At 47.9% G+C, this 13,806-nt stretch overlaps 4 protein-coding genes across 4 annotated transcripts; 2 read left to right on the forward strand and 2 right to left on the reverse strand.

Annotated features, from left to right (window-relative positions):
- Window positions 1-4,134: 4,134 nt before the first annotated feature.
- BO72DRAFT_460488 (uncharacterized protein) lies at window positions 4,135-5,064 on the reverse strand (the record flags this gene model as incomplete). Its single annotated transcript, XM_040946472.1, has 6 exons — window positions 4,135-4,254; window positions 4,440-4,491; window positions 4,528-4,542; window positions 4,572-4,812; window positions 4,931-4,964; window positions 5,017-5,064. The coding sequence occupies 6 exons, from the start codon at window positions 5,062-5,064 to the stop codon at window positions 4,135-4,137; spliced, it is 510 nt and encodes a 169-aa protein (XP_040799383.1).
- Window positions 5,065-6,551: 1,487 nt separating this feature from the next.
- On the reverse strand, window positions 6,552-7,874 carry BO72DRAFT_487542 (SSH4 family protein). The gene has a single exon (XM_040947988.1). The coding sequence runs from the start codon at window positions 7,642-7,644 to the stop codon at window positions 6,706-6,708; it is 939 nt and encodes a 312-aa protein (XP_040799384.1). The 5' UTR covers window positions 7,645-7,874; the 3' UTR covers window positions 6,552-6,705.
- Window positions 7,875-8,725: 851 nt separating this feature from the next.
- BO72DRAFT_172773 (uncharacterized protein) lies at window positions 8,726-11,530 on the forward strand. The gene is made up of 2 exons (XM_040939394.1): window positions 8,726-8,991; window positions 9,080-11,530. Exons 1-2 carry the CDS (start codon window positions 8,893-8,895, stop codon window positions 11,474-11,476), a joined length of 2,496 nt encoding a protein of 831 aa, XP_040799385.1. The 5' UTR covers window positions 8,726-8,892; the 3' UTR covers window positions 11,477-11,530.
- A 408-nt stretch (window positions 11,531-11,938) lies between these two features.
- Window positions 11,939-13,697, forward strand: BO72DRAFT_408361 (putative Ras family GTPase (Rab4b)). The gene is made up of 4 exons (XM_040942377.1): window positions 11,939-12,036; window positions 12,186-12,250; window positions 12,321-12,355; window positions 12,441-13,697. Exons 1-4 carry the CDS (start codon window positions 11,971-11,973, stop codon window positions 13,295-13,297), a joined length of 1,023 nt encoding a protein of 340 aa, XP_040799386.1. The 5' UTR covers window positions 11,939-11,970; the 3' UTR covers window positions 13,298-13,697.
- The last annotated feature ends 109 nt before the right edge of the window (window positions 13,698-13,806 follow it).

Consider the following 13,806-nt stretch of genomic DNA (forward strand, 5'->3'; position numbering starts at 1 on the left):
GCGCGCAGGGTCAGGAAAAATCCGACAGAAATAATTATGATAATAATAACAACCATAATAATCAATGATGAACGAAGGACGGTGGTAATTACTCTATTCTTTCCGTTGCCTTGCCTACCGAGAGAAAAATGTCACATAGTACAGTACAACCGGAGCTGGAACAAATTTCTATTTTAAAAAAAAAAAAAAAAAAAAAAAAAAAAAAAAAAAAAAAAAAAACAAAAAGGAGAGTGGGGGAAGAAAGAGAGGTTGTGGGAAAAAAAAAGAGAGAAAAAAAACAAAAGTTATACCAGCTCGTTCACGTGCTACTCAGACCCTATTCTTATTTAATTAGACATACAGGCCGCATGACACTGCCGGTATTACAGTTACCATCCCGGAGGCGGCATCGGGAGTCCGCTGGTCTTCGGGATTGATTTTCTCAAGCATAATCACTGCCTTCAATGCTATATATTATCTCTTTGCTCGAGCTTCCCAATGTGCGCACGATACAAGGAACACTTTCTAGACTGCCAGATCTAGTATTACTACCTTGCTTTCTGTCTAAATTACTCTAGAGTGGCGACCGATCGATATACTGTATCGCTTTTCTGTACTCTATGATATTTGAAAAGTTTAGGACATGTTAAATTCACCACTGCATGGTTGTTCGAATTGAACCAGAATGGAAAGGATTAAATTATGCCTGGAATGTATGCGATTCGACAGTAAACAATAAAACCGCTGAAAGGCAAAGGTCAATACTTAAATCAATACAAAATTTACTAAATGATATTTATGGAAGGCATTGGTTCTACTTCTAGTACAGCAATCTAATGGGCCTTGAGATCACTAAGACTTTGGAGTGCTTGCTGTCTACAAAGATTTCCGGGCAATCTCCTACTGTGCCCTCCGATCTTGAAGCCAAAGATAATGACCAGACAAATGTAATGTGCATTCACTCGAGTATAGGTTGGAATATAGTTTTTGAGCGACAGCTTCTGGGCACCGTGGAATAAAGGCCACAGCAAGCGACATGTATGATTTCCCTTCAAAGCTCGTTCAACGAGGAGTAGATTTCTGACATCTAGCAGTGACGCCTGTGACTATTGCAGATGGTCTGACCGAGACAGCCACTCATCGAGAACTAGGAGGGAGCACCTACAAGCCCGAGGCCCATTCATGATCGTATTGCATCAACGATGTAGCTTACTTGACCGGCGACTGAGTCGGGAGGGTATAGCATCTGGTGCAGTGTTGTCCCGGTCAGTGTGGCCTGGAAAATTGGCCCGGAGAGGAAACGAGCGTACAGCTACAATGTCTGGTACAATGATTGAAGTTGCGGTAAACTACTTACATAGATCTGCCTTACTGACTGACTGATTGAACCACAGCTGACATAACCATGCAAAACCCCAAAGCTGTAAATGTGCAAGCCAATTGGTGATCTTAGTGGCGATCTCGAAACCGTCTGACGAGTCCACCGGCCGCGTTCATATGCCCTATGATAGCCCTCACAGAAGCAGGTCGTGGAGCTTGAGTGGAGAAGTGAGCAACATTAGCATATGTTGATAATACCTCACGTCGTAGTACTCATAGCATTAGTACAAGATCATGATATGTCATTGATGCTCATGCTACACTCACCACATTCAACAAATTACGGCTGGACGCGACTTCCAATCCTCGGTGGAACATAAGAAAAATTGTTACAGTAAAGCCTTGATTCTAGAAGGGAGCTTGCCTGCATCACAAGATTGATACTCATGGGCGGCACATTTATCCACAATGATCACTGGCTTCATAGATTCGCATCCAGAGAATTGACAGATGGCTCGTGCGTGCATCTAGTGGCAAAACTTAGCCCTTGTCCTCCAGTGAAATTACAATTACGTATACTCCGCAGGTATTCTTGCCCCAGATAGTTTCAATAGCGGCACAGAAATGGAAAAAAAAACACCCCCCCCCTACCTAGGAGGTAGGTAGTAGCACACTACCAAGGCATTCGCCTTGGCTGGGAGCAATTCTAGAACTGCTAGGGACATTGAATTGATGTCGCCCCTCGCCAGATAGATCAGTTTTCTACTACTATCAAGCGGGACTTGCAAAAAACTTGGGGTCTTAACCCACTTGTTACACCCTTGGCTTGTCAATTCTCGGAAGCCTTCTATGGTGTAGATTACACATAGGAACTACTTCTCTTGTTGCTGGGAGTCTTGGCCTCGATACTCTCATGGAGTTCCGCTGGAGGTCAACACGACTAATTGAGTTGTTACCAAGTAAGACGGCGTTTGTTCATCTCTCAATAGTATAATCAGGACCGCTGTTCACCCTTTAGCTCCAAATTATAGAGCGACTAGTATTGTGCTGTACAGTACAGACACACACGGAAGCATAGAGATGCTTCAAGGATCCACCCATTTTCCTTGCTCTCATTGGCAGCTTCTGCTTCTGCTTATCATACTCGTACATATAACAATGAACGTGCGGCCCGAGCTCCACCTCTTGTCTAAGGATAGACTCGCATTATCCCAACAATTTTGTCTTGGCACACAACAACTCTGTGGGCTTTCCGTGATCGTGCAATCGTACATATATATCTGTTATCTAGGGGCGCCTTCTTTCCGCAGACTACTCCCGGAATGGCAGTTGCATGGACAATGGATCCTACCTTTCCTTACTAGTGTGCCAGGTGAATTGTAGCCTGCCAGCCTTACTAGTGGCTGTAGATGGAAGTGGATGCTCCTGCAAGTCACCTTAAACGGTTATGTGCTTCAGAACTCGGCGGGGCTGTTGCAGTCTTGCAGATAGTGTCACATACTCAACAAAAAAGCTTCCAATCTAACCTGGTATTCTACTAAGGATAAGTAAAAAGCACAGTGTTCCATGATTGAGCAGCTGGATCCAGTTGCGAAAAAAAAATGGTTGTATTTGCCGTGATGGGAGATTTACGGACTTCGAGGACTGCCCGACTGACGGGTATACCTAGAAGTGAGTGTTCTCACAAAATGACAGCGCAATAAATTCTTGTATATTACTGTGTATGGACTTCGTACATAACTCGGCAGTAAATACGGTTCGGATGATTACACGAACTTCCGGAAGTTGTAGCCAGACGACGTCCGTGCGGGTCAAGTCTGCCGATTTGCTACTCGACCCTTTTCGAGTGCTGTGCATGTACAGTTGTGTACTCCGTACTTAGCCCCCTTGTTTTGTTTCGCTTGGCTCTTGGTAGTCGGAAAATCTGTTCATTCAACTAAGATTAAGAGCTCATTGATCTAATGAGTAGTTAACTGCGAATTCTAATTAATGAATCCTGTTTTGATTCTTCCTTGGTCAGCTACCAAAACTTTCACAGCAGGGGCGTAGAGCTGATCTGCCTAACATGATTTTCCCAACGGTGTGGCTTGGACGTGTAGGCGAGTAAAACAGACGCGTACAGGACATATCTCGGCTGCTGCACGGACATATTCAGTATTACTAGACTCCATCTCACTCCACCTTTACCCGGGAATGACCGAGGAAGTATCCATTCCGGCGTCAATTCGCTACTCATATGTTGTGAGCTTGTGCCGGGCACCTCAAGTACGGACAGAAAGAAGTCGCAGATCGGGTCATATTAGTCAGCTGTCATCAAAGTTACAGAGCACGCATGGTATATTTTGAAAGGTGGTGTTCAGTGCTCGTACTAGTAGCCAAGTAAGAAGGTTGAATTGTGATCTAATCACACATCCCTCGATATTGTCCAATTGATTCGAGACCGGGTTCATGATTCAGTATGTGGATTGGCTACTTATAAGCTAGGTTTTCCACAACATCACACATGATATGCCGTGCTCAGAATGTTAAGCACTCAATTCACCAGATGAAAAGTAGCTCAATATGTATTGTACTGTGTAGGTGTGCGCAGACACCTTGACCGTCAAACAAAATAGTTTACATGACAAGGCAATCCACCGGCGGATGCTTGTTACAGGAGTGAGATGCATGCTTAGCCCATTATCAACGGACGCTTGTTCGCCTACCAAGGCTATGTTTGATGTTCACTGAAGTGCTCAGTGCTCACTGCGACCTGCCTCAGAGGCCCAAACTTATGTGCATGAAGTGCCGCTTACACTGGCATTATCTTCTACCCGCATACCAAGGTCGCGCTTATCAGGAAACTGTAGCAGATTCCATTCCCCATCGATCAACAAGGGAGATGACATGCAGCCTATGCGGTCGATCAGCACGCCAGCCGTGTTTATAGACACCACTCAATTCGGCTATCCGGATCTGTACTTATCTAGTCTAGACTAGACGGAGGTGAAGATATGCGCAAATTGATATCACGCAACTTTGCTCGAGTATGAGAAAGGGGCCTATGATTCACTCGGCCGTGGCTTTGTGAGACCAACCGCGGGGAATAGCTTTCCAAGTTAGGCCCTCGTCTTACAGAATAATGCATTTGGTAAACCTACAGTCTTCAAGCTGACTCCGTTTGAGTGATATTTCTCTTGTGGTGAAGGCGGACTGTGCACATTTTAGCGCAGGCTAACTAGTACTTACTGGCGGGATCCTCTTCTATGTAAGTTACAGTACGGAGTACATACCCATACAAGAATACTCGTATGTAGGAGTATATTGGGGCTGTGGGGCAATTCTTCGCTGCGACCGAACCCGCTTCCACAATAAGCGTTCGATGGTTGGTAGAACACTGCAAAGCCTGCAGCCCGCGGGTTACGAATTCGGTAGCGATGAGCGAGAGGAAATTGACTACTCCTCCGTAGTCGTAGACTAGGTTGGCACCATTCATGTATCTAGGCGCCGTGGACCAGCTATTTAGGAAGCTTGCTGCGTTTAGACAGATACATAGCGCTCCTGGTCTCATGTCCCGAGTTTCGACCAAGCTTGAGTGAAGGGCGATTGATAATGAGATAGCATAGCATTGCTAACCAAGCAGAAGACGTACAAGGAACGGTCCCGATGGATGCAGATGAAGCTGACTGCATAGAGAGTGGTAGGCAGACACGGTTAACTTAGACTACTCGTACATACAGCACCGTAACGTAGACCGGCAAGCCAGACCACTATGAGCACGGGCATTCATACTCTGTTGCTCTTTTCTAAAGGGCTTTTGGACTTCCGTTGATGAAATTTCCACTCCAAATGTGAACTGCCAGCCTGATCATCCTAGGGCTTAATGCTGTGTCCTGCCCTATCCGCAAAGAGGTGAGCATAGAGTACTAGGATTGGAGACAGGCGATTTGTGGCACTGTATGTACAGCTACGGATATCATAGGCTGGGATTGAGCAAGGCGTTGGGCAACCCGCTTCAGTTTGCTCTCTCTAGCTAAGTACTGTACTATATGCAGTATCTACTGTGGGGGCGGGTGTGCTGGGTCACTGAAGCTTGGCCAGGCTATTTGTGGTTTCCCAGTTCCCACACAAAGACGCGTTCTAAGTTCAACCTCGCAGCAGTGCAACAGGATACCCCTGTTGTCATTCCTGTCAATACTCGCTGCTTTTGCTATCTGTCGCATGTGGACTCCACTACGAAGAACGGAGGACCTTCTCCACGGACTGGGCACTCATATCATGACTTTGTCTTTCTAGCGTCCCTTTCCTATTAACCTCCATTTTGCCAAAGCTGCGAAAACTCCTTGGGGCAGAATTACCGGACGGTGTCCGGACCGAAGCACCAAGCTACCTCTTACAGTACTGTACAACAACCGAATCAGAGTAGCAGTTTGCAGCGATCCTGTCAACCTCTTTCGGCCGCAAATCACAATCGATTGACATATGCTTTGGGACTGAAGAGTCGTGCGTGTGCAAATTACAAGTCGACTCCAACACTGAACAGCAAGCTGAATGGCTAGTTTCAAACCGTATTGTACGCACTGTACTGTACATACATTCCCATGGAGATACCGGCTTCCTCCAGTCTCATTTCTCCATCATACTCGTACTTATCTTCCAAGGCGGAGATATGACTATCTGATAATTACTTTTAATACTATGCCACAGAGCCCAATTCCACTTATATCCAAGCAGCGCCATAAGGGTCTTCCGAATAATTCTTCCATCTCGAGAATGGGTGCTCATCTGTTCCTATTGGCGATGGTTATCCAAGAGTGTAGGAGATGCATGATCCGTGTGTATAATTCTGAATTGTGACGTCAGTTCTCGAATATCGGCTTGAGAACAGGTCACCTCCATCCCCCCGGTAAATGGTTCCCGTCGTCCATTGACAGCATCGGCGGAATGCGGTTGAACTCCCCCCCGTACACTAATGTAGTGAGTATGTGCATCAGTAGAGAAATCCCCAGCCAATCCTGCAGGTCTCTTTCTAGAAGATCTCATCGATTAGCGTTGTAGGTGTCGAGTACCAGTTGCCTATTCTGTTCATCTTTGCCCCCACCTCCGCTGTCAGGTTATTCTGCCGGCTTGGCTTTTCACAGCTTGCTAATTTTCATACTGGTTCATCAATGGCAGGTCCAGTTCTGCCTGCATGTGCACACATTCAGAAGTGTGCAGCAATGCGGCAGATGCATCTGTTCCTGCCTATACTGCAGGATTTTTCGAAGCCTTCCCACACGAGCATAAGAGTTCATTACCAAGGTGTACCCCAAAGCTTTACTCCGACTTCGAGGTCCAGTTGAGCCAGAGTCGTGGTGCGAACAGACAAATTGCAATATACATACGTCAGCATCGAGGCTAACTGAGGCTAACTAAAGTATGCGCAAATCAAACAACACATGATGGAGTCCATAACCAAGCTGTGGGATTGAATTCCACAACAAACTCCACCACTCCAAAAAGCCCTATAGCCCCATACAGGTCAAAATCGCCTTCTAACCCCTGTATTCCGCCGGAGTCCTCATCTCTTTCCTCGGCAAGATCCCAAGCCCCCACCTGTTGTCCATCACGGGTAAAGCAAACGGTTACATCAACTCTGGTTTTATCGCATGACTGTCGAAACACCATTCCTAGGCCAACTGTTTCTCCTTCGCGGAATTCACTTGTAAAAGGCTTCCCGCCCCAGGAGTCATTCACGAAGCGACAGCCATCATCGGAGAAGACACCGAGACTCCCTCGCTCCCAGCCGGGAGACCTCCATGATGGGTATGGCTTTGCCACATATCCAATAGCGAACCCGCTAGAATCGGCAAACCTGCTGCTGGACCTTCCGCCCAGGCCTAGTAATTTGACTTCGAAGTAGATTAACTTGGCCATATTTGTGCGAAGAGGGGAGTCGACCAAAGAGAAGTAAAGAGGTAAGTTGGTTGTCAGTATAGAGTCACTGTTTCCGTGGCCCGTGGAGCCCGTCCAACGACCCTGATGAGCAACCTGCACATTGCCATGAAACTCCAACGGCCGTACTGGGGTAAAATAATAATGCTCCACAGATCTGTAAGCGGCAACAGATGGCTCCGCTGGGGGGCGTAGTGGGTGTGCATCACAGAACTCGTGCGCACGCAAAGCGTTATGGGAGGAGGCATTGCCAGTAGACGAGTAAAGAAAGCTCGCTGCTGGTGGAGGCAAGCTATCTTCTTCAGAAGACTCTTGCCAGTTGTGGTATGGAGGAGGCAGAGGCTGTGAGAATGTGTTCGCCGACGAAGAAGCGACAACATATGCGTAATCCGGTGGGGACTCCTGGCATATGCTCTTGGGTTGTTGATCCATTTAATTACTAGAATCGAACTTCCACTTATAAGTGACGTTTTATACTTCGCGTGTCGTCCCCCCCTCGTCACCTTGCTGTCTGTTTTCTTCTTGAAAATGTGTCACGAAATGATCGGAAGGTTGAGCCAATATTCATCCATCCACATATCTTAGTTGCCACAGCGCTATGGTAAGTGTTCATACCACAGTTGTAGAGTAGTACTCAGTAGATGGAGGTTTGGGCTTGCTCCGTGGGTGGTATATAGATTTGTGAGGGCTCTTTACTACATACTTGTATTTGAATGATTCTTCAAGCCCCACCGCAGGGGTCAGCTGAGGGATCGAGCTCAGAGCGTAAGTCGCATGCATCCATACAGTACAGTACAGTACAGTATAATACAGTACAGTATAGTACATTGTCTGGAACGAGCTCTGATAGCTCAGAATGCGGATAGATTTGTTGTCAATCACCCCGAATGTCGATCTACACACATATTTTGAAGACCAATTGCAACATCGTCTGGCTCTGCCGCTTATATCTCATGCATATAATGGAATAGAAAAGACCTGCTCCTTGTTTGCCGTCTCCTCTTACGCGCTCATCTCACTCGGTTGCACTATCCGGTCCCTTGCATGAATCTTTGAAAAATACTACTTATACTCTATATGTACTGTACTATCTGACTATTAGGTTAGAGCGTGCATGCATCAATGCCCAATGAGCCCGGCAGAGTCTTCCTGCATTGCGAAATCTAGGCCTGAGAACCTCGCCCCCTGATTATCATGCCACTCTGATGCTTCTGAGAATTTGGCGGGGCCAAGTATACAGAGGAGTTGGAAGAAGTAAATGAAACAAAACAGTTAAAAGGGCTCATTCATGAATGAGGCATCGATTCGGACATCGGCCGGCGTGACATTAGACCCTTGCAGCTGGCCCGCCCTCTTCTTACCCATGTTTGTGGGATCCGAGCTTCGCGTGCTGCTGGCCTGCAGCTGGTGAGGCGGCTGAAACCGTTGTTGCAGTTTGTTCAGCCCCCGACCTCCCTGCTATGTACTTTGTGGTGTACTAATCGCCCTTCAGAACTCGTCTTACGCCCCTAGCAGGTCCCTCACCAGTACGAGGACTTCTATTTGGCCCAGCCCGACAACTAGGCGCGATCGGTGATGTTCATGACTAGGCTCGGTTCAGGTTGCCTCTCCGCCAGTGAACGCTTTGTGCTATGATCCCCCCAGCCAGTCACCCTTGGCTGCTACACCTATGTCGCAAAGATGAAGCAGGATCAGAATAGCCACTTGAGCAGAAGGCCACGCAGACCGTCAATCACTCAGCAAATTCAGCGGGCACTCGGCTTTGACAAGCAAACACATGTGAGTATCGTGGCCTCCTACATATAGCTCATGTCTATCATACCGTCAAAGTACTTTGGGATGCTGATTCCCTCGAAAGCAGCTCCAGGACAAGCAAGGCCAAAGTCCGAAGGCTACTTCCCAGGCAACAAGGCCCGGGCCAGAAAAAGCAGCCACCCAGCGACCAAATTCGAGTTCTCCAAGCAGCAGTGGGCATTCACAAATAAGCACAGAGGAGGGTCAACATGGAGATCCGAGGCAGTCAATCGGAGACGTTGGAGTTAAGAGACTATCAGCATCGCTGCTCAACGGGTATCTATCAAAGAGGACGGGAGCCTCTTTGGAAGGCGATGTTGCGGTAACATCTAATAACAAGCCCCCAGCGAAAAGACAAAATGTCGCCCCCAGGAACAAAGAGACCCGGGCTACGAAGCGTTTGGAAGCAGATCGGGCAGAGCTCGAGAAAAAGCTCCTCAGGCTCGAACAGGCCGGAGAATCCAGAACATCCCGGCTGTTGAAAAGGGAAACCCGCCGTCTTTCCAAAAAACAACCTTTGGACAGGCGGAGCAGGGCGTCCAGTGCGAGTGCAGATGATTTCCGGTCCTCGACTAGGCTTTCTTCCATGTTCTCCATCTCAAGGCGCTCATCGCGGTCTCGACCGAGCTCAGCGCACGGAGCCGACCAAAGACTATGTCAACAGTCATCTAGCACCGCAAAGTCAAGGCAGAATGCTAACTTGCATCCAGAGGATCGGACGGTATTGAAAGCACCCGAGCGATTTAGCATTGCGCTATCGAAAGAGTTCACTGCGGCAAATGCACTACTTTCATATCACAAGGACGGTCCTCCGGGGAAGCCTACCCAATCGACCGCAGACTCTCATGTGAACGAGACCAGCAAATCGCGGCTATCGCACGAGTGTCTGGTCCAGGAGACAAGTCAAGGACCGGTCGCATATAGAAATGAGAGTTATACTTCCTCATCAGCAAAACCCGAGCTAAGAGCCCCAAAAGTGTCGCAAAAGGCAAGAGACTTGGACCGTACCTCTTTTTCAGCGGTCCTGAATACAGAGACAAGGATCCCTGAGGTTGTTCAAACCTCTGGGCGCCCAATGCCCATTATCAACCCCGCTGTTAAAGACACCCAAGACACCCGCGCAGATTGTTTGGTTTTTAACCCCGGTGAAATAAAGCAGTCCGCTGCAAGGCCTCATCCTCAGCACCCCAATGACTTCACCATTCCACAACAAGAACCCTGGAAAGCTATTTCGGCAAGGACTCCAAACTACAGACAGTTCCAGAGGCAATATAGAAAATATCAGTCATCGCCGCTGGCGGTGACCTCGGTGGGTGACCTGGCGAGCGGACCAGCTTCAACCAATCCAACCTCATTTGAACCGTCCACCCAATTCGCAGTTGAGAAATCGAGACAAGTCTGCTCAAAGGTTTTGGAAAATGGCATAATTGTCAGATCAAGGCCAGTGCGACCGCTACCGATCAACCATCATGGCCTTGGCGCATCATCTGAAAGAGCAAATACTCACAGACCTGCATATAAGGATTGCGACGGCGACCGGCCAATGTTCTCAAACAAACGCCCTCAGCATACCTCCAACGATAGTACGTACAGAGTTCAAGATGAAAAAATAGATTCGTCGGCATCAATTATGGCTGAATTCGGGCATTCGCATGATGCCAGAGCCGACCTGCACTCTCAGACTTCAGTCGGCTACAGCGCTGGCGTCGGGCAGAGCCAGACCAAGGCCTTGTGCAAGCTAAAATCCTACCTCGATCATGAGCCATGTCCCACAAAGTCCAAATGGACTTCAGAGGTCCAAAATCCACAAGTCACCCACGCATATCCTGCCGATCAACCACAGCTGTATGGCAACTCTCTGTCTTCATTGGACAATTCATCTCGCGAGATGTCGGCAGATGATTACAACACGGCGGATGAGGGCATTTCCGTCGCTTCACGATCAAGAGATGAGAATGACTTTCCCGCGATGTGTTTAAGACATCCTGGAATTGAAAATCCTAGGCATGACTCTAGTGCTTGTCTTTCACCAGCACGGAAGCAATCACCAGCCGCGATATCTGGTACTTTGCTGATGCAAACTAAGAACTCCGGCGACCAGCCGAAATACTGCCCAGGTCGGCATGTTTCTAAGATATTTCTTATCTGTTGCGTTTGTGGGCAATGGCATGATAATCCTTCGCAAATGTATTCAGAGTACCTCTGCAGCAAGAATCTTCCAACTCCAACAACTTCCGAATGGTTTACAGAGGAAAGAGAAGCAGCTGTCACCGACAAGAAGAATGATCTTGCTATGTTCAGAAGCGGACAATCGAGGCAATCTACCAGCCAACCATGTACCCGTAGCGCATCCGACAGACCAAGTTTCACAGCTCAATCGCTTCATAGCTGCTGGTGCGGACACAAGATGAACCAGGCATGCTGCGAAGGATGGAGTACTGTTGTCCATTTACGCAAGAAATGTCACTAAATCACGAACCTTATCGGCAAATTCAAATTGATGCCTTTTTTCCGCATTCTCGCGCCACGGATAGCATTGGTTTTTGCTTGCGATCAGCGAGCCTTTGTGGCGTACTCTTATAAATTGTCTTTAGCTCTTGTATCAAATTTGAATGATAGACGGAAAGCCTTGTCTGTTCCTTCAAGAACATACAATGTAGCGAACCTTGACCTAAGATCCCTCAACTCATTTGCCTGTGACAAGACTTGTGTACGGAGTAGCAATGAACTGGAAGGCAGATTTGCGAATTGATATGTGGGCTCGCATTGTGGCGGGCAATCAATAGCTGCTTCAGTGTGGAGCCTGCATGTGTCACGCAGGGGTACTGTAACTAAAGTCTACTCCGTACAATACGCGGTACTGTACGGTCTACACCAGTAACTTTGACCTCGTCACCTCTCTTCTTTCCCTTCACCTTCACAACATCCTCAAGTCTCTCCTTTGGATGGCTCTTGTTTGGCGCCATGGTGCGTCAAAGGAGCTTTTCGAATGCTTCCTCAGCTCCATCTTTCCAGGCTGAGAGGAACCAGGTATGCGATCTTCTCATTACACCCCTTAAGTTACATACACATGACCCTCTTCACCCTCAACTGGAATTGATGCAGCCGTTGTACCAGGAGCTGCTCATTTTGCATCAGGGCTGACCGGTCGCTTTGTCTTTTTCCCATTTCTTTCCCAGGAACTGGAGAGTATGTACGATTATCTGGCTAAGGTAATCCTTCTTGGGCCAAGCGGGGCTGGAAAGTAAGATCTTTTGGAATTCACTGGAGAGCAAAAAAGCTCAACACTCGCTCACTTGTCCGTGACAACCAAGGTCCTGTGTGTTACATCGTTTTGTGAAGAATGAATGTAGGGTTTCAACCTCTGACCTAGCCTATGTATACATTCATTCCGAGCTGGTAACCTGCCTTGCTAACAAACTGTGTACGTGTAGGGAGAGTGCTGTCTTCGCAGACGATCGGGGTGGAATTCTCCTCCCGCATAGTCAAATTAGGCACCGGCTCCCGGCGAACAAGAATCAAATTTCAGCTATGGGATACGGCTGGAACGGAGAGGTTTCGATCTGTCTCCAGATCCTACTACCGAGGGGCTGCGGGGGCCATCCTCATTTATGATGTATCCTCTCAGGCTTCATTCACGGCCCTTCCGACATTTCTAATGGATGCGCGTACTCTTGCTTCGCCCAATCTCACCGTCCTGCTCGCGGGGAACAAAGCGGACCTTACCTCAGATGCCATGCAGCATAACGATAACTTCGACGATAGCTCCCGGCCGCCTCCCACACCGTCTAGCACGTCCAGCAAGCATTCTTCCCTCCTTCCTGACTCTACCGGCGGGTCTGTTCGTTCTACAGTGTTTTATGAAGCAGGAACGAGGTTAACAGCGACAAACACTTTGCATGGTCGCGAAGTCAGCACTGAAAACGTGTCACGCTGGGCAGCCAAATCCGGTATCCCGGTAGCCGTCGAGATTTCAGCCCTTACCGGCGAGGGGGTGGAAGAGTTGTTCAACCGGCTGGCCCGGATAATTCTCACAAAGATTGAATTAGGGGAAATCGATCCTGACGACCCACAAAGTGGAATTCAATACGGAGATGGTGGCTATGGTCCCAGCGCCAGTGATGGATCTAGTATTCGAAGTCGCACAACGCTCGATGATGGTTCTGTTCAGATGCGTCGTCGGTACAACAGAATCGAAGCTGAAAACAGCCGAAGAGGTGGTTTGAGAGAATGGGAAGATGTGTTTAGGTTGAGCGACTCTCATCGAAGGAAAGACGGTAGATGTTGCTGACCTGCTGCCTGTTATCATCGCGGCTGCGCAGCTCGGAGCTCGAATACAGTCTTCCTCATTTGATATCCCTATAACGGAGAACGGGCCGACCACCGATCATAAACCTCGGTCACCGTCCATTTTGTGAAATCTCTGAGAATAACAATTGACTAGCTTGTGTCTCTGCTTCATTCAGGAGATAGTCTGATCTCGCTTGGAACTTCTCTTTCTCAATTCAATCAGCATGATACCCTAACTGCAACTCTGGCTGTCCTTCACAGATTAATCGACTCTGTGATTAAGTGTCCTGTACTAAGTTATCTTCCTGGCGTCCTTTGGCTTCCAGCCCTAGCTCAATCTTTAATCATTTTCTACATTACAAATAACATTCTGGTGGCCCACACCCGTTGACACTTACCTCAAAAGTCACTAAATTTGAATCATATGACGACGCTTATATCATCACTACAAGCCCAAGGACAATTAGACCTCATCCTACTAGAAGCGGGAGATTTTCAACGGACCCGGTC

The sequence above is a fragment of the Aspergillus fijiensis genome (genome assembly GCF_003184825.1).
Source record: "Aspergillus fijiensis CBS 313.89 unplaced genomic scaffold BO72scaffold_38, whole genome shotgun sequence".
Lineage (NCBI taxonomy): Eukaryota > Fungi > Ascomycota > Eurotiomycetes > Eurotiales > Aspergillaceae > Aspergillus > Aspergillus fijiensis.